Here is a 26366-nt window from a genome sequence, read left to right as displayed (position 1 = left end):
CATGTTCTTGTTATAATGAGAAACAGACCTTGTTGTTTATATGGAAATTCTAATTTTTATTCTTTGTTAGTGTTCAGACCTTGTGGCAACCACAAACCAGCAAATTAAAAAGTATGCATATTAGTGATATTGGGTATTATTTGGGCTGCATGTAATTAAGATGTTGGTGAATGATTTTTCAGCAGCTTGGCTTGTTTTTAGCAAAAAGTATAAGTTTAGACTCAGTTTCTGGAAGACAGGAGTGTAACCTATTGATGTAGAAACAAACTGCATCATAAAGTGTTGCAGTACTCCTTTTATCATGTACTTTTGTGTTGTTCGTAACAGCCGTCCGACCATTTTTTGCTAACATCCTCGGAAAATATGACATGACACTTCAGTCTCAGAAATAGTGAGCTGTCAAACTGACATGTGAAATCAAATACGGCATTTCTCAATCTCTTTTTTCAAGAATATCTAAAAAAAAAATCTGCATCCTTAAAGATCTAGTACCAACTGTCTGCAAACTTCAGTGGCATTTCTGTTTTGGTTTATGATTTATTTTTATTGTCTGGGACACAAAAATCCATTAAGGATCAAATATTTGACTGTTAGCTGTTAATATGTTAGAAAATCATTCACAAAATAAAGTTTTAAGGATGTTTAAGTTCAAGATCTGAGATCCCAAATTGATTGTAAAGGACATTCTTTACACCCTTTTTATGGCAGAATGTTCATTGTAGCTGCTGAGTTAAAAATACTAGCCTTCACTTTGTTGGTGTTAATAAGGTTTTTTCAAATTAATTTGGGAACTTGGGGCATCCAGAGACTTGGATTTCACCAGAGTTGCTGCTTGGAGACTACAGCGATGTCAGTTATTAAAAAGAATGATGCAACAGTTTTGCTGTGAAGCTCCAGAAACGATCTGTGGATTACAAAACTTAACGTGACTTTCCGTTGGCTTGGTGAAGAGTAGATAACGTATTTTCAATTTGGGGGAAATGGATTCTTGAAATTGGAAATAATAACTTTTTCTGACACTACTAACTATGGAGGATTTTAATAGATTAGTAAAAAGGGAAATACAACATCATCTGCATAAATAGTGACTTAAAAAATCATTGAATTTATACTCAAAAAGAAAACCCCATTATTCATTTGAATTTAGTGCATCAGTCACTTTGTAAGAATGAGATATTTGTCTTTTTCAGATGATGGATATTTTTGTTTTTAGTTGAAATACCTCATTTAGTCTGATGTTCACACGTGAAAACACGCTATAATCCAAACTATGTCAACATTCATACAAATGATTTTTCATGTTTTGCAAGATTTCTTCACTGTAGAGGTTTATACCCCCGGGAACAAATAAAGACATCTTGGTGAAAAGCAAGCAGGAGGGAATTACCAGCAGTGCTGCTGGACTGGATTAAGATTAAATTAAACATTGTGATATAAGGATTACGGGGCATACTGTATATGTAATAGCTGTTATGATTTGAGACCAAGCTGTATTTTCCTTGTTTTTAAAGGGTAAGCAGGAGTGTTTGCTCTTCAGCAGATGGTTTGTATGAAAGAAGCATTTGTTTTATGTGAGCACAGCAACTTTGTACTTCGGAATGTCTCACAGTGTCATCTCCATGAACATGTAAGCATTACTATAAATAGTAGGTGACAAAAGAAATGATGTTGCTATGAAATAGGGGCTTTTAAAGGTCAAACATACACAATCTTTGCAATATTAGGACGAAGAAGGATCATGTTTTGAATGTTCCCTCCCTGAACCAGATTCAGTTTTCCAACACGCTTCAAAGAAATGACCATCAGGTCTCGGTTAAAGACACTGAATCTTTTTCTTTTATTCTTCAATCATTCAGAAACATTGCTCGGCCCGTTGTGGATAGAGGGCTTGAATGTTTCCTTGATCTACCCAGTAAATGGTTAAAATTATTAAAAGCACATAAATGATAAGTTTGTTTTTACATCTAAATGCACTTTGATGAATTGCCTTTCTGAAAAGGTGACAACAAAACAATAACAGAAGCTGCTGTCTCTGATTGTTGTTTTTGTTGTCTTGTGATCTTAGAGAGGGGAAAAAAAAAAACTTGGCGCTCCGTTGATGAAAGGATTATTAAATCTCAATGACTGTGATTGTCCTCTGAGTGAAGATCGTTTTTCTCTTTAGTAGGAAAGGGGGTATTTATAAGGTTATAAACATGTCACAAACATTGGGATTTGAGATCAGTACTTTAATACGTGGTATCTGCTTTGACTTTGAAAAGTGCTTAATCACAGGCAGGATATCTAGCCTGATACAAAACACATGAACTGAGATAATATGATCATATGGGGTAGCAAAAACATTATGCTATTTAAGGACAATGTTAGTCGTTTCCTTTTTACTTGACGAAGAATCAAGGAGATTGTTTCATGGCATGACTAATACTCTTAAAACTACATATGACTCATCAAGCAACCAGCGGTGGTCAAGTATGCAGTGAATAGTCTTGTTTTCAGATGTAGGCCTGCAATTTATTTGCTGAAGGTCATGTAGACCTCGGACACTAGCAAATCTGCCAGCAAGCAAAGCTAGCAAAGCAGTCACTCTTGGTTTAAACATGGAACTGAAAGACCGATAGTTGCCTAAAATGCAACACAGCCTTTAATAGATGACTGTGTTGAATAACATGCTGAGACACAAACTCTTATCAGATGTGTTTCACTCAAAGCGGGGTATGTGCTAAATGTAAAAAGCACGCAGTGTGTGCCAGCTGTAAGATTAAAAAGCAACACGCTAACAATAGCTACAGTCGTGTATAAACAGAACACAGTCAGCAGCCGTTAGCTGTTTCTGTGGTGATATACTGCACATGTTTGCTGGGAGGATGAATCAAACAAGTGTTACATATTGCACCTATAAACACAGTTTGCTGATGTGAGCTTGTTGTACAAGATAATCCTTAGAAGAAAAGGTTGGTGAGACAGCAACACTGACTTCTCTACCATGTATTTGATATATAAGAGGGCCTGGCGGTGAAGCAGCTGTATTGAGCCGACCTGACAGCTACCTGACAATGGGTGTTTTCCTGTTTAGGTTAATAGGCTAGTGCGTACATTGAGTGGACATGACATTTGTCTCTGAGGCAAGTCTCTCTCTGTGTTTGTGTTCGCGTGTGTGTGTGCATGACTTTGTTTTTTTTCCCCCCAATTGTCCTCTGTCATTATGAACGGATGGACAACTGGAAGAAAATACTGGAAAGAGAGTCAAACATTAAAGACAAACAAACACATGAAATGACCCTGAATGTATTTTCGGTAATTACTCTCAATACCCAGACTAAACTGTAAAAACACCTATCTCAAAGTCAAATCTTTGAATGTACCAGACAACTTATTTCACCTTCGGATTTCACGGGAAAATGCGTGTTGTCTGCACAGGTTCACTCATTAATGAAGAAAATGTCTCAGTAAACTCACTTTAACATACTTCCACGCACAAGAAGCCATTTCAACTTTCTGACTTTTGTATTTCTTTAGACGTCTGAACTTTTTATCAACTCTGAGAGGCAATTAGCATTGCAGTGGCATGCTACAGAACAAAAGCAATCAGTTTTCTGGGTAAACACTGAAAATCTTCAGCTTGTAAACAGGATGTAACAAAGAAAGAAGCACGATTTTCCAACAATTATAGATGTGTCTCATTAACAATGCTGGATGCCTCACAGTGAGGCAGCCAGAGCGATTGTGACTTAGCATGATGGTTCAGACTCTGGGTGCGTGTTTGTCTGCATGTTAAGCTTATAAGTGAAACTTCCAGGAGGTAAAACAATTAAGTTGGACATGATTAAGATCTCATCCTGATATTATGGGTTATGAACTAAGATGAGTCCTGTGTGAGAGAGAAAATGTTCCATCCTAATAGCAAATCCCTAATTTTTTCCCCTTAACACAGGTTAAAGTATTTTTCTATGTCATCAGCAACATTAAAAAGTGTAAGGAGAACCATATATGTGTACGGTGTCTGTTAGTGTGTGTGTGAGAAGCTGCTTAATTTGCTGGAGCCCAAGCTCTATAAAGCCATTACCGTACAAACAGCAATTAGCCTCCATGTGAACAATTGCTGTTCTGTTCCCTAATTACTGAATTACAACCGGGAGATTAACGATGGTTAAATAAAAAACAATTAAGAACAAAACAATTACAGCTTTTTTCCTTCCCCCCCCCCCCAAAGCCATTCCTACTCCCCCGTCACGTTAACTCCTTTTAAAGGCTTCAAACAACTTCAGTATGTGTGTGTGTTCAGCTAGTAAAGGTAGGAATTTCAGGCTGAGATGTGATGTTCCCCAGAAGCTAAATTCAGAGGATATTAGTTGTGAGATCAGGAGAAGAGCAGCGAGCCCCGAGGAGGGTGGGAAAGAGATGAGAGATTTGGGATCATTAGAACGATGTTTTTATCCTGCTTATCAGGCATTGCTCTAATGGATTCGAGCTATTCCAGTGTATCGCGGGCATGTTGTTGAGAGAAACGTGAAGCCTCAATGAATTATTAGTAGTAGTGGCTGGGGCAAATGCTCTGTTCTGAATTAGTAGAACACGGAGCCCTGTGGAAAAGGAAAAGGAGTTTAAAATGTTGTTGTTTTGAAATAATTTGAACTCCTAGGGTGCATTTATGTCTGAGGCATTAATGAAGGATGTCAGTACATCCTGAAGCTTTTTCAGGCTCAAGGGCACAGTGATCAGACGTAGCTGATGATTGGAGCAATCTGGGATGTTGCAAGGATTACACCTGTGAATCCGTGATTACACATCTAATATGTCTCTAAATGCTATCCTGGTTTGCTCTTCAGCCACCGGATGTTCAACCATCTTCACCAGAGAGTTGCTCACTTTGTCTGTTTAATAGTGGGCAGTGGCATGATTATCAACGTTATTCAAGCTCTTATCTGATCTTATCTTAAGTTAACATGTAACAGATTTGGTTGCTCTGTAACTGTAATTTGGTTTATAAAGTTTAAGTTGAAGCTGAAGTTAAAGCTAAAGCTAAAGCTAAAGCGTTCCCTCATTATGTCATGATTCTTCAGGGAATCTGACCTGGTGGCAGGCATTAAGGAATGTATATAGAAATAGCCAATCTTCTTACTGATGGTCTCATTTGCTTATGTAGGTCAACTCGAGGCATCAGTCTAAAATTGAGACTGTTTTACAGCCAGTTAGAACTCCTTGTACGATTTCCTGCTAGATACGATTGGTACTGCTCGGTTTCATCTGCATCCTTAAACTTTAAGAAAACCTGCACAAATACAGACAGAATTAACAGAGAGGGCTCCGTCCGTGTCCTTATACCTATCCCCAGTTGAGGATAAATAAGCCTAAACATGACATCCTGTCCGTAGGAAACCAGTTTACTGTTGCTGCTGTCAGAAATGTAAAATAAATATTTTTCTGCGAGCGGAAGTGTTTGTAGACGCGCCAACAGTAGGAAGACCTATAGCTGCCAAGAAATGGCTGGTTATAGGCTGAATACATACATTTTATACAGTTTGAATATATTTTACAAATGGTGTCACTCACCATCCTCCTCTGTCTGTTTGACTATCTCCTCACTCTCCTTGCTGCCCTCGGGGTTGGCAAGGACCAGCCGCAGTCTGACTGTGACAAAAGGCCTCAGGCCTCTCAGGGTGTAATGTGACGATGTCTGGATCAACTCCTCTGCTGCAAACTCCTGCTGGTTAAACACATACTGGTACTGCACCTGGAAAACACAAGAGAGATACATGTCATTCATTTCACTGTAATCTAGCAAAAAAACAATGATTGCTAATGCAGAGCTGCCCTTATATAAAGCACCTAGTGCCAAGTGGAGAACACTATGACTTCACCGTGTGGCTCTCAACTGTGAATGTGCATCTAAAGGTTCAGAAAAACACCTTTCGATAAAGCAACTGATGATACCATATTGGAGTTTGGAGGTTGAGGGATTTGTCACCTTAAATCACAAACCATGGTCATTTCAGGATATCACGAGATTCGCTGTTGTGAATGAGGTTTTGCCACCGATTCTCACTGCTGTCAGATAATGCTTCATAATGGAGAATAATGAACGTTGCGGAGGACATATTGTGGCCAGCTGTGCGTACCGTCAGATTGTAGCTGTGGCAGCGTGTCACGGCGTACCCAAACGTCTCCCACTGTATAGTCAGCTGGCGGGCTCTGACATCCACCACATTGACGTTTTGGGGACCGTGGACTGGATCTGAAGGAAAGATGGAAAAAAAACAAGAACAAAAGTTAGTTTGTCGGCTTAGAAGAAGAGACTGTAGGTCGATGGAAGAAAGGATTTTGAGGACAGATAATATGCAGATACTCTCACTAAATTATGATAAGTTAGAGACTTATGAACTACGTTACGGGACAATCTTTCAACCCTCTCATGAAGGTCGCCCAGTTGTCCCAAAAGTGTTCTTTAAAACCTAAGTGGAGTCCTTCTTTAAATATTATCCTTCATCGTTAATCTTGAATCTAATGAGCTGTACAAGATTTAAGTTACCCTCAATAAACATGTCATAAGACAATTTTTCATAAATTATGTAATAATTAAAGGGGCTCTACGTAGCAATTCATAGCAAATCAACCACTTCTTTATTGGCCATATGTGATTTATAAATTAGACCTTCCCCGTCTCTATCGCCTATACAAGGCTGTGGATGATTTCTTCAAGTTATTTAATGCAGCTGGGCTGTGGATTTTGTGGCCTCGTCTCAGTGCCTCCAGCACAACGCAGATTAAGAGCTGCATTAAACCCTATTTGCACAGAACTAGTATTATCTGGAGTCCTATTAATCCCCTGCACAATCTGGCATGTCTGTGATTTGTAAAGTAGAAATTCCACCACACGATACCAATCTTCACCAAACACAACGTGCAAATCAGGCAGGATTTCAGCTAAATTGATGTTTTAAAGTAATGACAGAGAAGGTAAGGAGCAATAGAAGGTTCATATTCACATAAAGACTCATTGAATCTGTTTCTTGCTCTAAAGGAGCTGCAAATGTGGACGGATTTGAAATCTATCTTCAATCTTCAATTGATATCAACATCTGAAGAGTATCCTTCTCACAGATTTGCAAAGAATCTAGTGTCAACCAATCATTTGGATGTATTACGATGACCCTATCGTAATAATCCAACACATCCTTTTGGGACTGGAAGCTAAACCAGCCAGTTGAACCAAAACAAAGTTCCTAGGACACATATATTTCACTGGAGCACAATATAAATTAGTAACTGAATCAGGTGATGTATTCATTAAAAAAAAGTCACATATGGGTAATTTGGTTCAGTGCCTTGCTCAAGCTTATTACAATGGAACATGAGGGCTGTGGACAGGTTCGCGGGTTCCAGCCTGTCGTCTATTAATCACTGGGAAATCTGTCTGACCACTAGGCCACGCTGCCTCATTACAGGACGGTCCAGATCCACGAGCCAGAGATCACAACAGAAGTCCATGTATTGATCTACAGACATTTGGAGTGGTTAGCGTTGCCTCATGCCCATATGTCACACACACAAACACACACACACACACACAAAACATTGTTCCAGCCATATGTTGGGCTCTCATCCCCAGGTTTGTGTACCACGACTGAGTGCACACTAACAAGCCTGTTCAAAACAATCTCTCTGTCTGCCTAATTAGCTTCTATCAGCAAACGATGGCACCCAAGACAGGTCACTGCATAATTACAGACGCTACAATGTATAAGCTCCATTTCTCCCATGAAAATGAATACTTTGCTAACAATGTCTGTGATGTCCAAAATCTGGATAGAACAGACACCTACACAGGAGAAACAAGTTCTGGCATTGAAGTCAAAACTCATTCATTATGTCTGATCACTGTTGGAAGAACAACTTAGCTAATGAATTAGTGACAGCTCGGAGGAATCTATTCTTCGCAAGACCTGAATATTCAGAATTTTACCAGCAAAGTTTTGAAAAGTTTTTCTAAGTAGTTTTTAAACTCAGTAAACCCTTACAATCATTTCATTTGGGTCATCTTGATAACAGTGAACTCATTCCAGTTAGTGAGATGATCACAACATTTCAAATTAAGCTTTGTTCGATTACAGGTGTTACATTCTGACCATGGTAAAGGTTTCTCTTTACAGACAATAAAATGGACACACTTCGCATTCTACTATATTTTGTTTAACTGATGCCAAGTCTGTCTTTCACGCATATTTTGCATATTTTTTCACTTTTTTAAATCTCATTAATTGAACAAAAATCTGTCTATTATCCTTTTAAGTTCATATTAAGCCATCTTGTCCACTTGAAAATGGTGGAGGTAAACATGTTGGTGCCTCCTAAATTAATTAATCAACATAAATGACTTGAAATGAAACGTAAAATCCAAAAGACTGTGTGTGAAGGCAGTTGAGTGCATTATGAAGAATGTGCAAACAAGCTACTTACTGAAATTTAAGATCAGCCTAATTAGACAAGATTAGACAACGGCACCATGGATAAGCCATCTTAGAGGCCATCTGAGACAGGAGACAAGGGTTTCAGTTGTCCGTGTGTGTGTGTGTGTGTGTGTGTGTGTGTGTTCATGTGCCTGCAGACATGGAAAAGCTATAATCTCAAGAATGAGAAGTTGTTGAATTTGCGTTGTTGTTTATGTGTGTGTGTGTACTGCATTGTGAGATACATGTGTTAGCGAGTCTGGGTGCAGACTTTAGCCCCCCTGGGGTACTTTATGGTTTAAAGAGTCTATGTTTCTACTTAGAAGGCCAAAGCCCATAAGTAATCTACTATTCCTGGATAAGACTGCGGCAGACTGACATTTGGCAGCCAGGAAAGCAGCAGGAGGGAGATGATATAGGCCTAACCAACGATTAACCCAATCTTCAGGTCAGCACAGCAGGCAATATGCTTTCACACTGCTCACATACTGTCCCTAGGAAACAGGCCTGTACTTCATCTGATTGAGACTGACGCAGATGGGCTAATGGCATCTGATGAAGAAAAAATGCTTGTCATCATGTAGCACTCAGACTGGGAAAAATGACCCATTCTGACAAATAATTCTTAAGATATCCAATTTCCTTTTACAGGTGATACATTTATTTGAGTTCCTGTTTGTCTGGCAGGCAGCAGGACACAGGCAGATAAATCTTGTGCCAGTAAATTACTGGTGGGATTTTTACGGTATCACAGTATCTGATTTACAACATTTGATGACGGAAACAAGCAGAAATTTGATTACAAAGTCTAAGTTTCTAATTTTAGAATCGAAAAATCAAGCTACATTAAGGTATACATGATAATTACGGTGCGGTGAAACGATTAGATGGAGGAGTTTAGTTTACATAATGCAAAAAAATAATTGTACAAATTCCAAAAAAGACATGGCAGATTTAACTTGGGTCAGACCATCAAGGGATGCACGCTGGCCAAAAAAACCTTCTTCTCCTAAGCTTGCATTGCGAAAGAGGCGGCTGTGCATGGCGACAGTGGCAAGAAAAATTAAAACAGGCAAAAACGCCAGAAAAACACATATTCCAGGAGGGCCTTCGATAGATTAATTTCCTGACAGCAGTGTAAACATTCTATCAAATAGGGAGCTTAAAACTGACAAAGACCTTGTTTTCAGAGTCCTCTGGAGAACAAACTGGTGAACTAACCTGTAATCATGCATGCTTAGACAGATCTAGTGATATACCTATAATGAACGCACACTGTGATTCCTCAGTTACAGAAACATAATCACCCATCACTGAGCTGGAGAGAAAGAATGAAATAACCAGTTTTCCAAAAGAATAGCAATAAATCAAAGCTCCTCTCTCTGAAATGACTCTCAATTCCGCAAAGACTCAAACCATGTTAGCTCAATCAGATCCATGCTCGGAAGGTCTGCAGAGGAGCAGGCCAAAAACAACAAATAGCAGCCAACCAAATCCCCCTCGCCAACCACCATCACCACTGCCACCCACTTAATCCACTGGTCTCTCAGTTGGGTATGGTGGAAGCTAATCTTTCAGATAATCTGGCTAGCGCTCAGTTGGAATCCCTCAAAACAGATTGCCAATTTCTGTTTTGGGAAACACCGTGGCGGGGGTGGGGGAGGTTAATTCAACAAAATGAAAACAAACCAGAGAGATTCCACCAGTCGTAAATAAGATGACTATAAAAAATTAAGGCTTCAGTCAGTGTTACGCTGCATTAAATACAATTGATGGTATTGCTGTACAATCCCACCAAACATTTGTTTAAGAGCTTATCTTCTGCTTCCCAACACATCTGATGCCGTTCCAACTTTGGCCACTATAACAGAACTGCTGCACAGGGCCGCACTGGTCCCCAGGGTCTGGTGGGCTGTATTTGTTTCCATTTAAATCTAAATTCAACACAAAAATCCTAACAATGTCTTATGACAACTACATACAGATGAAGGAAAAGATGAAGAAAGAAGACAGTTCGACATGATGAGGATGGAGAGAGATGCTGAGAGGGAGAGAGACGGGAGCTGGAGAGCAGGAGAGGTTATTTGAATTATAACTCTGTTTACATCGTTAGGTCGATTACAGTATCTCCCGGGCTGCCCTTGGTCGTGACAAATGTCAGATTTGCCACATCATCCATCTGATTTATTCTCTCTTCCTCCTTCCCCCCTCTTCTCTCTCCCTCCATCCACATCTAAATTCTTCTTTCCTCCATCAATTCCAACCTCCTCTGTACAACTATTCAAACGCTCTCTAAACTCAACTGCAGCTCAAAAACCGACAATGAAAAGTGAGAGGGAAGAATAAAAAAGAACACTGACAGAAAGAAAAAGCTCAGTAAGGAGTGGATGAGGAGGACGGATGGATGGATGACTGATAGATCCGTGCCTGCCTGAACTGACCACTGGACGAATTAATGCACCGGTGGATAGATGGAAAGAGAAGAGTGGTAAGTTTTGTATGCAGGAGGAAGAACAATCATACCTCCGGAGGGACATAGCCGCGGCACTGGGCACGGCTTCCACCCTCATTAATCAGGATGGGTCAAGGGTTGGCATGTTAGCCATCACACGCTGCGAAAGGGCAGTTTAGATGGCACAGCTGGCGCATAATGTGACAGGGCCAAACAGTGAGTCATGTTGCAGCCAGACGTGGTCTCATTCTCCCTGTGGTGGACCAGGGGGATACAAGTGGCCCTTGATATGCCCATTAAAAGGACAACAGAAGCTACAGCTAGCCACGAGCTTGCTATCCTGCAACTAAAAAAAATGTCACAGACTACAAACAGCCCTTGACTGCACTTTATATCGGACTACTGCACCGGTACAGTGCAGCATTTGGTTCGAACACACCACATCAACCTTGTGCCTTTCCGATGGCAATTTTTGCAGTGCAGAGTCAAACCATGCCATGCTGAGTTGCTCTTCCGTTACTAGTTTCACTGTGCCAGATGAAGCAGAGTTGAGCCTGTGACAGACCCTCTCCAGCATGGGGCCAAAGCACACCAACCACCCTCCAAGCAGGCTGCTGTGATGTCTCAAGAATGTGACCGAACCCTGACTACACCCCATGCTTCCTTAAACAAGCCTGTGAGGAGACACTCAACCTCATGTCAGTGCAGGAGACCGAGAGAAAGACTCTCAGTACTTTTGTTGCTTCTAACTGAATCTCTTTAGCTTCTCTACTGTGTCACTATTTGTACTTTTTGATATCTGCCTTATATCACCATTTCACAGTGATTGCTTTTAGCTGTTTTTTGGAGACCTGTTGAGTAACAGCTTCAAAGTGAAAGCTTTTAAATAATTAGGACTTTTATTGTGAAGACTTTAGAAGATGACTAAAAAAACTAAATACGCAAACCTTCTCAGTTGTCATGACTGAATAAATGGATAAACAAACTGACCTTAAAGGACAACACTGGTTCACTTTGTCTATGTGGCGGACCCTGCCACCTTTCTAGCTTCAAACGGTGTTCTTGGGGCGCTACTTTCCTCTGAGGAATTCGGTTATGGAACAACACAATATTTCTGGGTTTGTATTAGTAACTCATTTACATTGTACCATTGAAAAACTCTTGGTTTGAATTTCTTCTCCAAAACATACATAGCGTCACTTTAAAGGAAATGAATTCATGAAATTGTCGGAGTGGTCTACACGGGTATTCTTTAATGACACTGTGCAGAAAGTGTACTGCTGCTCCTTTGAGCACTATTCAATACAAGTGCGTCATTAGTTAAAGACACACCTTCAAACAGGCTGCCCTGTTGTAATGCAAATGTCAAATCACCGACACACTGGGCTGAAGTGCCGAATCAAGCTGAGTCAAGCCGAGCCAGTGCCTGTGTATACAAAAGCACTGTGCAGAGATTCTAGGTGACAATATCACCTTTGAAATGAATCTGACTGTGAAGTCGTTTATTAAACAAAAATGAGAGAACTGAAGTGGAAATTTCTTGAATCTTCAAGTGTCATTTGTGTGTTACGGCCATTTGGAAATGTACTGGGAAAATGTAGGAAACTAAGTGCAGCGCTTAGCACGGAAACGCTTTCAGACTGTGCAGGATGGACGCGGAGCTGACCCCCACAGCACGTCTATTATAAGATAATACCTGTGGTTAAGTGAAAATGACGACCAAAACCAGGTCTTCAAGCACTCGGCTTGACTTTTCCTTGACTTTTCTACAACTCTGAACTGAACTGTGTGTGATCGTCTTCACTATGCCTGCTAACAAGAATACTGTATGTGCCGGTGGATAGTACCAATCCCCTGTTGATTTGACCTGAGGTAGAGATAAAGTCGTTCTCGCCTGCCTTTGAAAGTACTTAGGGGCCTATTGGATGTTTTGGCAGGTAGATATCTAGTTCAGGCAACAGCCTAGTGAAGCATTGTGTTTTGGGATGCCTTCCTGAATCTGATGAATGAGCAGCAGAAATGGAGCCATTAATCCAAAGACTTTAGGGAGCCGTTCCGGGGAGAGGAGAGGAGAGGAGGGGAGGAAAAGGAGGTGTGGAAATCAATCTTGCTACCTCCCCATGCTCCCCATCTTCCTCTATGTTGCTCTCCTGTTCCTTTTGTTTTCGTCTCATTCTTTCCCCATCGTCTGAGTTTGAAATGTGTTCCTGTGACGTCAACAATTGCTTATTTCTATTTCTATTTTTGCCTTTCTATTTCTATTTTTGATGTCTTTCCTGCCCGTGTGTGTGTGTTCCATATTTTCTGACCCCAGCTTTCCTCCCTCCATCTTTGCCCTTTCCCTTTTGAGTCTTGTGCTCTTTCTCCCGTACTGCGATTTTCAATAACTCATTTACAATCTCAGTTTTGCACCCACTTTGCTCCACAATTTGAAAAATCACAGCTTCTGCAGGAACTTTCATCTAAAGTAAGACACATAATGTAGATAATGTCAATGATTTGGTTTGTTGTGAAGATGGAATCCACTGGCTGTGTAGTTGTCTGGTAAGTTTCAGCATATGGAAACTTTTTTGACCATTCCCAAGAAATGTCCTACTAATACAATTATTACCTATGTATTTAATACGACAAGAATTCATGATGATGATTACTACAGCTCTTACTGGTGTACTTCAGAGTGAATAGTTACTGAAAAAAGGGTAATTTCCCTTGGAGACACTGGCATGGCACTGTGAATGACATAAAATATAAGAGAGAAGTAAAGTGACTTCCTGAATGGATACATCACGGTGCCCCTACAATTCATATTCCAGTTCCAGGAAGCCTAATACACATACTGTAATTAGCACCTACTGCGCAAGTAGAGGAAAAATCACAGCGGTCTTAAAAGGTTTCGTTCTCACAAAGGAACCATGACCATGAACTCTAGTGGCAATTTACTGTGGTAAAGACCATTAACATGTTCATGGATCAGGTTTGATTATGATGAAAATTGGATTGGGGGAGTCACAATCTATTCAACCTCATGCTAATCGAAAGTAGTAGTCCAGAAAACATATCTGGAGCTTCACAGCGAAAAAAGCATTCTGCTGAACATCGGAGCAAGTTTAAAAACATAGAAAACGACAGACAATTTACTGACAATGATTTTTCTGCACCCACTTCGGACACGATGTGCAAACACTTTTAGCTCAGAGTGCTAATAATGTCAATTTCCAGAGAGTTGGACTACACAGGACAAGCTCTATGGGGTCATTTCAGTCATTCTTGTTTTTCCACGTTAAAAACAAATCCCCATCAGCTTCAGTTGTTTACACAATGCTGCGACACTGTTTTGCAGTGAAGCTCTAGAAAATGTTTCTTGGACTACAGAAGCATTGGGGTAACACCGCTAAAGAACCACATGCGGGAATGTGAGTTAGTAAGAAGCTGGTAAAGGGATGTGTCCTTGTTGCAGCACTTGTTACTTCTAATCGGTCTACATTGTCTCCTTAGGTATACAAACCCTAAAGCAAAGAGTGGGAGTTTGTATCCAGAAGAAATGGAGGGCGCAAGGGCAACTTCCAGGTGGTTAATAAAGGAAAACAAGCATAAAGAGACACACGGTTGTTTGTCACTTGTGTTATATAAATGGACTTTCCAAGGCTTTATTAGCAACAAGCTTATGTACTCTAATAAATAGAAGTGCACTCCACCTGTTCCTAAGAGTGTATACAAAGGATAGGCTTCAGTATACCCTCATCAGCCTTGCCCACATGACCAAACAATTCGTGCTGGCCTTTGCGATTGTGCTGTTAAAGTAGAGCCTTGTGCCTCTTTCACTCTCTCCCTCTCTCTCTCCATGGCCTCTCAACCTCTTTCTGGCTTACAGTGTTTTGGATTCTTTCTCTGTTCTATATTCACAAAGACCTAAAAGGCAAAAACATAAAAAAAAAGAAAAAAAAAACAGGTGTAAAAGAAGAGTTGGTGTCAGAGAGAGACCATGGAGAGCTTCCCTCTGGGAGAAACATGGCAGGGACAACTTTTTGTTCCAGGCTCCATATCTGTGTGTGTGTGTGTGTGTGTGTGTGTGTGTGTGTGTGTGTGTGTGTGTGCGTGTGTTTGTTTCTATGTTGTGCATAAGGAAAAAAAAACATATAAGCAGAGCTATACTGGCCAAAGGCTAGAAATACAATTAATACCAGAGATCTTAAAAGCTCCAGCCACTTCAACACACACACACACACGCAGCACCCATCCCCGAGGCTGGTGTTGCTTCAGCATTAGCTGTGTGACCGTTGATATGTTGCAGAGGTTGCACTTTTAATCTGCATTCTCACACCCAAGAAATAACAGCCTAACCTCTACCTAAACACACACACACACACACACAGATAGAGAGAGAGAGAGGCAGGCTTTTCCGTGAAGAAGACCCTTCGAGGCAAACAAGCTAGATCAGAAGAAACCCTCATGGCGGCTTTCGGCCTCCTCGGATTTAACAAAAGTGTGTGAGTTGTTTGGGCGTAAGTGCATGTTTATGTGTAGGGTTTTACTGCTCCGTCCAAACTGAAGTACCTTCATGTGAATAACATACACATATAGAAACACACCGACACACACACATACGCACACACACACACACACATTCCCTCTTCACCAAAGCACTTAAGGACATTCTAAGATTCACCTCATTAATAAAAATAAAAGTGAAGTGTATAATATTTCATCTGAAGTACCTCAATAGCACCCTCATCAAATTATCAGCCTCTTAATCATGACAGTTTTAAGAATGTCATTAAATTGGCTCATTGCCTCCACACACACACACACACACACACACACACACACACGATTGCTGTTTTCAGATAAGACACTGATCGCTGATGTTCACCCTAATCCCTAATATTCAAGTAGATGCAACAATCAAATGCACAGAAACACAAACAAACAACCTAAAACATACAAATACACACCAAGCTCATTCCTGAACACGCTCAACACACACACACACACACACACAGACACACACACACACACACACACACACACAAAAGCAGACGCATACATGGTGAGACCCTGTAGCTTCGTGACTTGGATAAATTGGATTAAATCGACTAGCAGCAGATGCTTTTTAGTGGATTTTAATTATGTCTCGCCGCATGGAACCAACTACTGAGACTTTAACCATAACTCACAGCCTCAGACATAAATGACAGAATTCCTTTAACTTTGGAGAGCGAGCAAAGCCCCAAGATTTTCAGAGAACACTTTTATCGGGACAATGAATCTGAGGAAATTACAAGCATCAGGGCTCCGGACTAGACTTTTTACACCGGTTGCACTGGTTTTTGTTCTCAGGCGCACCCAACAATATATTTTCATTTCAGTTGTTAACACATGATGTTAATGATTGTAAACAGGAATGAATGGCCGAAGTCTTTTTTTCTTAATTTTAATCACAGCATACGCAACATAAAATAATTAAATTTGATGATGTTGAAAGTACTTGTCAAACTCAAATGAATAAATACACTGAAAATGTTATTGGGGTATTAAATATAAAAAGTTAATTAAGATAAAAGTTTAAACATAGTTCACAAACCTGTTAAATCAGGCGCAGCAGTGTGACCAATTAATATTTTTAGTCAGCCTCAACTCGCATGTGTGATGAACACACCCCGGGGCCCTGCCTGTGTATATGACTGTTAATTAACAATTCATTATCAAATAAAATGTGCAATTTTTTTGGTTTGTTTGTTTATTTTAACTTGACATTTGTTGCTTCTCATCGTTGGTGCTCGTCGGTTTTAGCCTGTATTTCAGGAACACTATTATTGTGACACTTTGATTTTCTGGGGCTGCTAACCTGTTAGTAGGTGACATGACGGAAGCCATCAGTGTTCATATGCTAACCAACTAGGGCTGGGTATCACCAGGTACCTCGCAATAAAATACCATCACAATATTTTGCCCTCGATAACGATAATATCACGATACAGCGATTCTGCGAAAATCGACATATTGCAAGAAATTTCATCCACGATACATCACGATATCTGTGTCACTGAAGAAATTCAGAATTTATTGACTGCACTGAATCCATTTCACAGGAATTACAAAACATTGTCAATCAATTTCACATGAATGACAGCCAAGTAAACAAAGAGTATATTGCACAGTGTCTCTTCTTAACACACTGACTACAACTATCATTAAATATCTATATGTGTGGGTTTCAGAGCTACTCAAACCAATTTTTTAAATTTTATTTGGTTGTATACCTATGTTTGAATAAAGATAAAGCTGTCCTCCGAAGAGGGGTGGTGGCGGTGAGCCAAAAAAAAATAAAAAAATTAGTTTATTTTTTATTTTTTTACATTTTTAAATATCGATATTTGGCACCAGTGTATCGATAACGTACCTCAAGACGAAATATCGCGATATATCGTAGTATCGATATTTTGGTGCACCCCTATAACCAACTGATTTCTTTGATTTTTTTTTTTTAATAACAATACCTTTCTGTCAAATGCATATCGCTTCCTGTCAGGTGCCATGGTAACAGACAGCCTGAACTTTAAGAGTTACTGTAACTGTACATAAATGTTCCTACTTAAGGAACACATCCGTGATATCTGGCAGGATAAATGTTCGTCAAGAGGAAGCCTCTAACTTTACTACACTGACCTAAGTGAGAGCATTTTCCTTTATTGATCGCTACTGGGGTTAATAAAGCATCCCGTCACACAAGGTATAGAATGATTGCAATGCTTCAACGTCTTCCATGGCTGGCGATGTAGTCCCTCATCAGAATGGATAGGCAGCAAATGTACAGAGCGTTGTGATATCATAAGCAGCAAGAAGAGGAATGCTCTGAGCCAAAACCACGCAGTAATGTAATTCAAAATGGAGCAGAAAGGAAATCTATTTCAAATCCTGCTTTATTAATACCATCGCTGCCTACAGGCAGAGAAGGGACAATTGAGTTGTAGCAATTTGCAGAATGAGGGGGCCAGAGAAGAGAGGGAAGAAGGGATGCTGTGGAGCGGGGAGAGAGGGAGGGGATGCTGGGGGTGAGACAGTCTCATTTGTGGGAGCAAAAAAGAGGCTGAGTGAATGAAGAGAAGGAAAAAATGAACACAGACAAAAAGAGACACAACGAAGGTGAAGAATGTATGAAAACAGAATATGAAAGTGTGCGTTAGACCGACATGAGGTGAAAAGCACGGATGACAAAAGAAGAATGAGGGAAAACTGGAGAAAATGGAGAAAGTGGCAGAGATGAAACAGAGCTGGAAGGGAGGAGAGAGAGATTTAAAGCAGCGATATAATGAACCAATCGATGGTGACGCCTGGGGTTAAGCACCTGAAGCCAGCCAGTAATTGGCTGAGAAAGACAAAGTGACAGACAGAGAGATATGGGCCCCAACCTGGAAGGAGAGCAAGAGATGGAGACAGAGAGAGATAGATGGGGGGAGGTGCTGAACGAATTCATCTTCAGATAACAATTGTCACTGTGGCTGGGAAAGTGGAGGGAAGGATGGGAAGTGCTTTAGGGCGAAGCATAAAAGCATGAATACAGCTGCTCGTTACAATAATGTCACTCAGCCAATTATTTCAGTAACAGTCGGATTAAATTATAAAAGAAAACGTCTTTTCTTCAAAAAACTCCTCGAGAGATTTTTCATCACGCTGTGTGATGATACCTCCAGTGGTTCTTGTGTTATAAATTATCTTTCAGGCTTGAAATTTTTTCTCAAATCTCTTTCCGTGATCACTAAAGCAACATCCCTCACGGGGGTATTGAGGGCTGAGGTTTTAAAAAGGGGAAAAAAAAAGGATTCCGTATTCCTGCTTCCATTTTAAAGACTTTTTTTGTTCATTTTTACAGAGACTGACATTATCTCCGTCTGTCATCTTCATCTCTTGTTCTCATGTTCCATTCTACAGATTTATCATCTCTGTGTATAGGCATGCTTTATGCAAATGTATGCTTATCATCATTGCAACAATCCAAAATAATGACAGATACAGTCCAGAATATTCTCCAGAATAACCTCATCCATTAGTAATACCAAAACAATGTAGTGTCCAACTTTATACTTGTAAAGGTTAACTAAACTATTAGCCAGGTGGAGGAGAGCTCTTTACATCAGCTGTGTGCTCGGCCAGCAAGTGGTATTTGAGATTCAACGTACTCCGGTGGTAACTCAGTTCACATCAAGTGTGGTAACAGACACAAACACAGGCCATTAAAAGCAGCAAAATCACGCAACAAGGATATATAAACCAAAGCCTTCTAATCTTTGTTGCTAAACTTGTACAAGTATTGTAGTGAGACTACATCAAGACACTGACAGCTGTTGTTGTTGGGAGTTGTACTTCAGTCACGTTGAGAGCTTAATCACTCTCTGACATAACTCTGGCACTAAGAAGAATGAAGGTATTGACATCACTGGTCAGATCATCAGTAGATATGAAAGCATGTTTTGCAGTTGACTGAATCAGGACTGTACAGTCCCCTTTACATGGTCAGTGTTGTTTTTTGGCAGCCATTTTAGATTTAGTCTTAGTCTTTTGGACTAAAATGCTTTTTAGTTTTAGTCAAATTTTAGTCATTTCTATATGTGATAGTTTTAGTCCAGTTCTAGTCGACGAAAACTCAAACAGGTTTTAGTCTAGTTTTAGTTAAAAAAAACAAAAGAAGAAGTATAGTCTTTTAACAAATTAATTTAGGTCATTAAGTACGTAAGATCTACAAGCTCACAATGTGTTGCAATGTGTTGAACTTGTAGATCTGCTATTTTCACAACTTATGTGTGACACTCTTGTATGATGAAGTAGGGCATCAATTCATGAAAAAAACTGTTGAAATATGTTGGAAAAAAAGTTGAAAAGTTGAAATATGGCGATAAAAGGTTTCTGTCCAACAGCACTATCCAATACTTATGGATTATATTTAAAATACGTCCATATATGTGGGGGTAGGCGTGAACATGTGACGTGACATGAAGCTCGAAGTTGGGCAGTGAACAGTGACAACGAATTTCTCCTCAAAATAAGAGCTTTTTATTGCACCCCATTGGAGTTTAGAACTGGGTTCTTAGCGGGGGGCTTTTAATTTGAAAGTAGCGACCGTTCCTAGCTTGCTGCTACAACAACAAGCAGACAGCGAAGACAGCAGAAGTGTCAGGTATTTTGAGCATCTGACAGACCACCCACTAATATTTACGTCCATTCTCGTCTCGTCAACGAAAACTCACACACGTCTCGTCTTGTTTTAGTCATCAAAGAGCCATGTTTATCTCGTCACCATCTCGTTATCATCATGAAAAAAAGGGGCGTCAAAGAAATAATTTTCGCTATCGTCATCATTGACGAAAACAACACTGTACATTATCATTAAAACATGAAGTCAAATAACAACTGCTGTACTAGTTTGGCACCGGCTCCAAGACTTTTATTTGTACTCTAAAGTGGAGTCACAATTACAAGGGTCAAAGACAAGTCTGCATTTTGTTGAAGAATAATGTGTGCTGTGTGATTCAGCGCTGGCTATCTGTAAAAGAAAAAGAAAAAAAGCTATGCTTCTAAAATTAAACATTTAGTCGTGAACCGTGCAGCCATGTGTGTCGACAGTGTGGAAGAACATGTTGGCAGATTACCTGTCATGGCATCCAATTAATTCTTTAAGTCTGATTCGCACGCGAAGCCATACTAACCACGCCTGTCACAGCAGACCCTGAACTCGCTTCCGATCAGGAAGGTCAGTTAAGTTCATCCCGCTCCAGCACGTCACTGGATGTGTCACCTGCCCACACACCTGTGCTCCCTCTTCCCTTGTTTGTCTCAGTGTGTATACTGTACAGCTGACAGCAGCCTGACCCCGCTTAGACTGTCGACCATGTAAAGACTGTTTTGCTCCCACAAATCACATGCGCTGTGTCTGCTGTGCCTCCATGTGTTTTAGACCTTGTATCCTTGCAGTGCGCCACACCCTTTAGCAGACAAAGACGACAGATGAGCTCTGATAGAAAGGTTGAAGCTGAACAACTCAAGATCAGCAAAACTTCTTTTCTTTTTTTAAGAAAATCCAAAAGGAGAAATAAAAACCTTTATATATTAGATTTTACTGTAATGACTCGTAGTTACTAAAAGGCTGTTGTGATTGGATGTTCGATCAGATGCTTTGTATGCTGTAAATTTAGATGGGTTGGAGTGTTTTTACTATAGTCAAACAAGAAAAAAAAAGAGATAAGCCTTTAAAGCCACAGTGTGTGTATGTGTGTGTGTGTTTTTTTTAACGAGTTATTTATTTCGTTTCTTTGTCCATCTGCAGATCGAAGAGACACGAAGAGAAGACTTGTTTGGCTTTGTGCTGAGATGCCCCTTTCCAAATGTCACAACACGGCCACTGCATCGAGCGAACATCTTACTCTCCACCTACTGAGTCTTTGTGTGTGTGTGTGTCTGTGTGAAACTCACCAAACCAAACAAGATTGGTGCTGCAAGACCATTAGAGTCTTTGTGCTTTTATGTGTGTGTGTCTTTGTTTCTGCCGGTGTATGAAAGTGCTAAGTGTCAAAGATTTTTGTCTTGTTCACCGGCTTAATGGGGGAGTATTGACAGGCGACCCACGGCACGGCTTCCCTCTGTTAGGAACACAGACAGCTGAATGAGGATTTATTGAATCCCGCTTTTCTTCAAGAAATACAGAGGCGAAGTTTGGAGGGAATACAAAGGTAGTCATCCCATAATCAGCTCTTGAAAGGTGGCATGAAAATGTCACAGAAAAATATTGATATCCAAACAGCTCACTTCTCTGTTGAATTAATACCTCTTCATTTTTAATAAAGTTTTCGTCGACAACTAGTCTTTGCAAAGCTGCTGGTCCCTTGTTGAGCTGATAGAGTATTATATGATGATCTGATAGCTTAATTACTTGATCCCAATGTTTGGTGGTCCATCACAACTGTGTTCAGTATGTCCCTAAATGTCCCCGCTTATGCCTCTGGAACTTGATGAAGCATTTGCATCGGCTTTGTTAAAGGGATAGTTTGGGTTTTTTGAAGTGGGGTCATATAAAGTAAATATCTATAGTCGATCTGTTTCCTACCGTAATCACCGATCAGTGCAGCCTCAGTTTGGAGAAGCAGAGAGCCGCTCCAGCCCAGACGCTCAGCTTTGTACTGCAGTGAACGGGGTTCAGCAAAAAAGCGAAATTAACCACCAAAGTGTACGTTGTATCTACTATAGATATGTACTTTATATGACCCCACTTCAAAAAACCCGAACTATCCCTTTAAGTGTACTGACACTTTGACGACGACTAAGCCAACGATGACGGTGTTTATGAACCATAACACGACGGCCAACACGGCAAACTCACTCCAAAGTTGACTGAATCATTACTGCCATAACTTCTTTAGGGTGGGAGATATTTTGCCCTATATTTAAGTCCTCTTCAATAAGTGTTCATACTTTTTTGTGACCCAATGCGAATATATCAGGTTAAAGACCAGCAGATGATGGAGGAATGTGCGAGAAAACAGGAAGTAGTGAGGGTAGTGAAAGGGAGACAGAAATGAGGGTGTTAAGAGAAAAAAAAAAAAAATTAACTTGGCAAACATGTGCTCTTCATTCAGACATGCATAAAACATAACCTTGTTGAAGGTCCTGTAGATAAAATCCCAACCGGACGGACTATTAAGCCACTTTAAAGCGGTCTACCCTGCATGCAAATTCTAAACTCTGTTGTCCCCGCTGATAAATGAATATGGCATGTTTATAATATTGAGCGGCTTCACGGAGCAGCGGGCGAGCTTTCATAAAGGCTCGACAAAGCTCTCATCAGCATGGCTTTTATCCCGACCGAAATGTCAGGCCCGGATCCATCGCCACGCCGCGGAAAAAGAAAAAGGACGGACTCAATTTATCGTGCGCGGATCTCAAATGAGAGAAAAACTAAATAAGATTGAGTTTTTTTCGCCTGGCAAAGAAGTCGGTTGGCAAATTTCAAAATTACGCACAGTTTCCTTTCAGTTCATATCAAAAGGTGCTTCACTGGCGAGGAATAAAGACGCACTTATTGTGGGGGCAAACACAGAATGAGCAGATAGCAGAGATGGCAAATGAGCAGTAATAATGTCAATCTGTCTCCTGCAATTTCCCCCGCATCCGTTTGTTTCTCTTTATATCTCAAGCTCTTTCTTTCCCTCAATCTCTTCCTGTCTCATACTTCTTTATCATTCTGTAATTCTCCTCTATATATTCTTCACATCTACGTTTCTGTGTTTTCACCTTTTTAAAAAGAAAAAAGTTTTACATTTCCTGTTGTCCTTACCCTTTTCTCCATTCTTATTACCCTTCAATTTTCCTTGTTTTTCTTGCTCTAATCATCTCCTTCTTGTTCGTTTCCTCTAATTTACATGCTCCTCTGCTGCCTCCCCCCACCTCCCCTCCAGCCCTCATCAGTAGTTTGAAACTGGACAAAGAACAGAGAGGTCACTGAAGTCTGCTGGCTACTCTTAATGAGCTCAACACACACACACACACACACACACACACATAGAAAACACACACAAACACAAAGCAAGAGATACAACAAGATGTTAGCTGCACACCCTCGCACACCCACAAACATTCAATCTGTCCTCTATTGGCTCTTGTTACCTGCTCTGGTGAGTGAATCACAATCGCTTCTGCTCTATTGGTAGGAGACAGAACGTGTGTGTGTGTGTGTGTGTGTGTGTGTGTGTGCGTGTGCCCAGCTACAAGCTAACAGTAATTAGAATGACAGACAGGGCCAGTCGAGCATGGAGAACACTACTAATGTTGGCCAGATTACCTGAGCAGAGTGTGTGGCACCAACCTAATGTTGCATTGATCATCTGCCTGCCTGCCTGGTACTGTGTGTGTGTGTGTGTGTGTGTGTGTGTGTGTGTGTGTGTGTGTGTGTGTGTGTGTGTGTATGTGTGTGTGTGTGTTGTGTGTGTGTGTATCTGTATGGTTTGTGTGCACCTTTATTAACTGCCTGACACAAACAGACTGACTCTTAACACTCCCCCTTTTCTACATCTTTTGAGTTTCCTCCCATCTTTTTCGTTCTTCTCCTCTGTCTTGTTTTCTTCCTTCACTTCACTTCTTCACTTCTCCTCTTCGAATCTTATTTCAAAGCCGTAGCATCAGCGTGCTGGTTGAGCAGCCTCCACCCTTCCACAAAGGTTACAAGCGAGATTTTGGAACATTTATTGAAGGCTTAGTGCATTCGACCACTGATGTTAGGTAATAAGCCCCGGCTCGCAGTTGGGATGCCAGTTCATTCCAAAGGCGTTGAACGGGTGTTGAAAGTGGGCCTCGGTGCAGCCGAATCAAGCTTTAAAATGTCTAAATGGTCTGTGAACGTGCCCTAACAACATGAACATAACTTTAAAGGTGCAATTTGTGAGATGGTTTGTTGAGATTTCTTGCTTTGGGCTGTTGGACGGCCAGTATCCGTATTTGATGACTGTCGATTGAGAGTCAACATTCAATCATCACTTCCAGAATGGCTTTAATACTTCACCTCATCCGTGAACATTCCTGCCTGAGTCGCAAACACCTGAAGACACTGCAGCAACTCCCATAACCCCACGCTACTTAAGTCTTATGTTTTGATTGAGGGACCCTCGTGTTTAAACAGGAGAGAGTCACCCATACTTTTGTCCCAAAGTATGAAGCACACTGTTGTCTAAAATGTTAGTGTATGCTGAAGAATAAGAATTAACAGGCCTGACCCAAACTAATTAAAGAGATAAAGAGTTGGCCCATCCATCTCTCTTTGTTTCATTCCTCCCATGTGCTGTCACTCTTCTTGTGTTATCTCTGTTTCAGCCAAGACTTTCGATCGGTCCAAGCACAGCTAAGCTTGCAGAGACACACGTTACGAAGGTTATCAGGAAATGGAATTCATTGCTCAGTGTGAGTGTGCATGTGGAATGGCAGGATGGAGGACGGCTGGAAAAGGATGATGGAAGGACAGCCTCAAAGCTGGAATACAAAAACCACAAACACACAGTCACAAGGAGTCAGTAAATCGACGGTAATCAACCCGCGCCGACTTCCAACTCACACACACAAACAACAAACACTCTCCCATGAAGATATCCGCGTTATTACTTTGCCTTCTGATGGGATGTGGAAGTTGAGAAAGCAATCAGCCTTCTGCCTCTGAACCAATCACGCAAATACACACACACCCACAAAACCCCACAAACATTCAGCCCGTCGCTTCGCCTCGTCGGGGAGTTGTGAGTGTGTTTTTGTGTGAGACTTGGATTGTTGTTGCTTTACGAGGATCAGAAAAGAAGATGAAGATTTTGTGTGTTTTTTGTATCTATGAGTGTTTTTGTGACTTTTTCCACCGCTGAGAAACCGCCATGCCGTAATGACTGCTCTCACTGGGGATCAGACAGCGAGGATTCCTGCCTGCCACCTCCACCTCTGTGTTTGTGTGGCTGAGTGTGTGTGTGTTTGTTGGCAAACCCCCTTGTGTGCACATTTATTAGCCCCGAGATTGAAGCAGTGGGCGTTTGAGTGGGGAGAGAAGGGAAGAGAGAGTAAGCAGCCAAATCATTTCTCTCTATTATTTTGATGTGTTTCTTACAGTTTATTATAATATAGTGCAAACCACTTTGGCAATATTGTTAATTTGCTGAACAGTCATACAGATAAATCACACTGGGTGGAAAGTAGACCCAGTGGAGAGAAAGCGATGTTGCATACAAATCGGGCGCCTTACCGTACGATCTTTTAAACGCTCTTAAAGCATATGTTCGCCCAAAATGAAAACTCAGTCATTATATACTCAGGCCCATGGTCAAGGGGAAGAGAGGTTTCATAGTTGGTTGATAGGGACATTGTGCCACAAAATCCCAAACTATTTGAGGGAATTGTTACTTGCACCTTGTTTAAAGGGACAGTGTGTAATATATCAAGTATTTAGCGCCATCTAGCTGTGAGGTTCTACATTGCAACACTCCTTTGCTCACCCCTCCCGTTCTGAAGTCGTTGGAGACGTTCCGGAAGCTACGGTGGCCCTGACGGACAAGAAACTCATTTTCAAAATATGGACTCTTTCTCAACAGCGTCGAGTATTTCCACTGATTCAAGTAATGAGGTAAAGATGTAGTTAGTTATTAAGGCTATAAAATTAGAAGTTCTCTCTCAGTTCAGCAGTCAAGCTAACTCTGAGCGGAAACGCGTTTAGCCGTACTACGTAGTACCACGTAGTACCACGTAGTACCACGTAGTGCTTTGTGTCCCTCTAGGCAGTCCATAGTTTTTTTAAAACCGGAAAGACATGGCAGCCTCCATAGAGCTTGCCCGTGCTATGTATATTCAGATAGATAATTCTTCACTCAGGAGGATAAGTCAGATTGTTGGCAGAGGTAATTGTACACCAATGAGGACTTACTTATGAACGAAGACGTTGATTTGAGTTAATAAATTAC

At 40.8% G+C, this 26366-nt stretch overlaps 1 protein-coding gene across 14 annotated transcripts in view; it reads right to left on the bottom strand.

Moving 5' to 3' along the window:
• Nucleotides 1-26366, bottom strand: part of ptprt (protein tyrosine phosphatase receptor type T) — a 332412-nt gene that overhangs the window by 173993 nt on the left and 132053 nt on the right. For all 14 annotated transcript variants that reach the window (XM_030420578.1, XM_030420575.1, XM_030420579.1 and 11 more), the window contains exons 9-10: nt 6117-6232; nt 5551-5731 (exon numbers count right to left, since the gene is read on the bottom strand). In XM_030420578.1, coding sequence (XP_030276438.1) covers nt 5551-5731; nt 6117-6232 — 297 coding nt within the window. The remainder of the gene's footprint in view (nt 1-5550; nt 5732-6116; nt 6233-26366) is intronic.

This window comes from Sparus aurata, chromosome 6 (genome assembly GCF_900880675.1).
Source record: "Sparus aurata chromosome 6, fSpaAur1.1, whole genome shotgun sequence".
Taxonomy (NCBI): Eukaryota; Metazoa; Chordata; class Actinopteri; order Spariformes; family Sparidae; genus Sparus; species Sparus aurata.
The sequence above is the reverse complement of the archived record's forward strand: the minus strand, read 5'-3'. Positions and strand labels throughout refer to the sequence as shown.